Here is a 419-nt window from a genome sequence, read left to right as displayed (position 1 = left end):
TCAGAGCCTCCTCTGTCACCCGTTCCCTTCAGGAGTGTCCAGCACCTTCCCTTCCAGCCCTTTTCTCAAAGTCCTTCTGCTTCTCTCCTTCCTGTGTCCCCCCTTCCTCTTCTCTCCTTTCTCTGGTCCCCCCTTCTCTGGTCCTTCTTTCTAATTTCTCCACTCCCCTGCTCCATTCAATTCCCATTCTCTTTCTAGAATGAAGACAACTGAGAAAACACATAGTATCTCCAAGGAGCTGGGAACCTCTATTGAACAAAGAAATGTAATTAATTCCCTTCAGGAAATGTAATCACACAGTTCCTCATGATCGATTAAAACAGAATGTTGTTGTTGTTGTTATTTGCTGTCGAGTCGGCCCCGACTCATAGCGACCCCTCCTTGGGTTTCCGAGGCAGTATCACTACGGAAGTAGGATT

The 419-nt window shown here is 47.0% G+C and overlaps 1 protein-coding gene across 1 annotated transcript in view; it reads left to right on the top strand.

The window, feature by feature from the left end:
* APOBEC3A (apolipoprotein B mRNA editing enzyme catalytic subunit 3A) overlaps positions 1-213 on the top strand; it is a 5,612-nt gene extending 5,399 nt beyond the window's left edge. Inside the window, exon 4 of the mRNA XM_042781063.1 lies at positions 199-213. Within this exon, the coding sequence (XP_042636997.1) occupies positions 199-213 (15 nt within the window). The remainder of the gene's footprint in view (positions 1-198) is intronic.
* The last annotated feature ends 206 nt before the right edge of the window (positions 214-419 follow it).

This window comes from Orycteropus afer, unplaced genomic scaffold (genome assembly GCF_000298275.1).
Source record: "Orycteropus afer afer isolate SDZICR_OR568_19922 unplaced genomic scaffold, OryAfe1.0 scaffold00083, whole genome shotgun sequence".
NCBI lineage: Eukaryota > Metazoa > Chordata > Mammalia > Tubulidentata > Orycteropodidae > Orycteropus > Orycteropus afer.
This window is presented reverse-complemented; position numbering and strand designations above follow the sequence as displayed.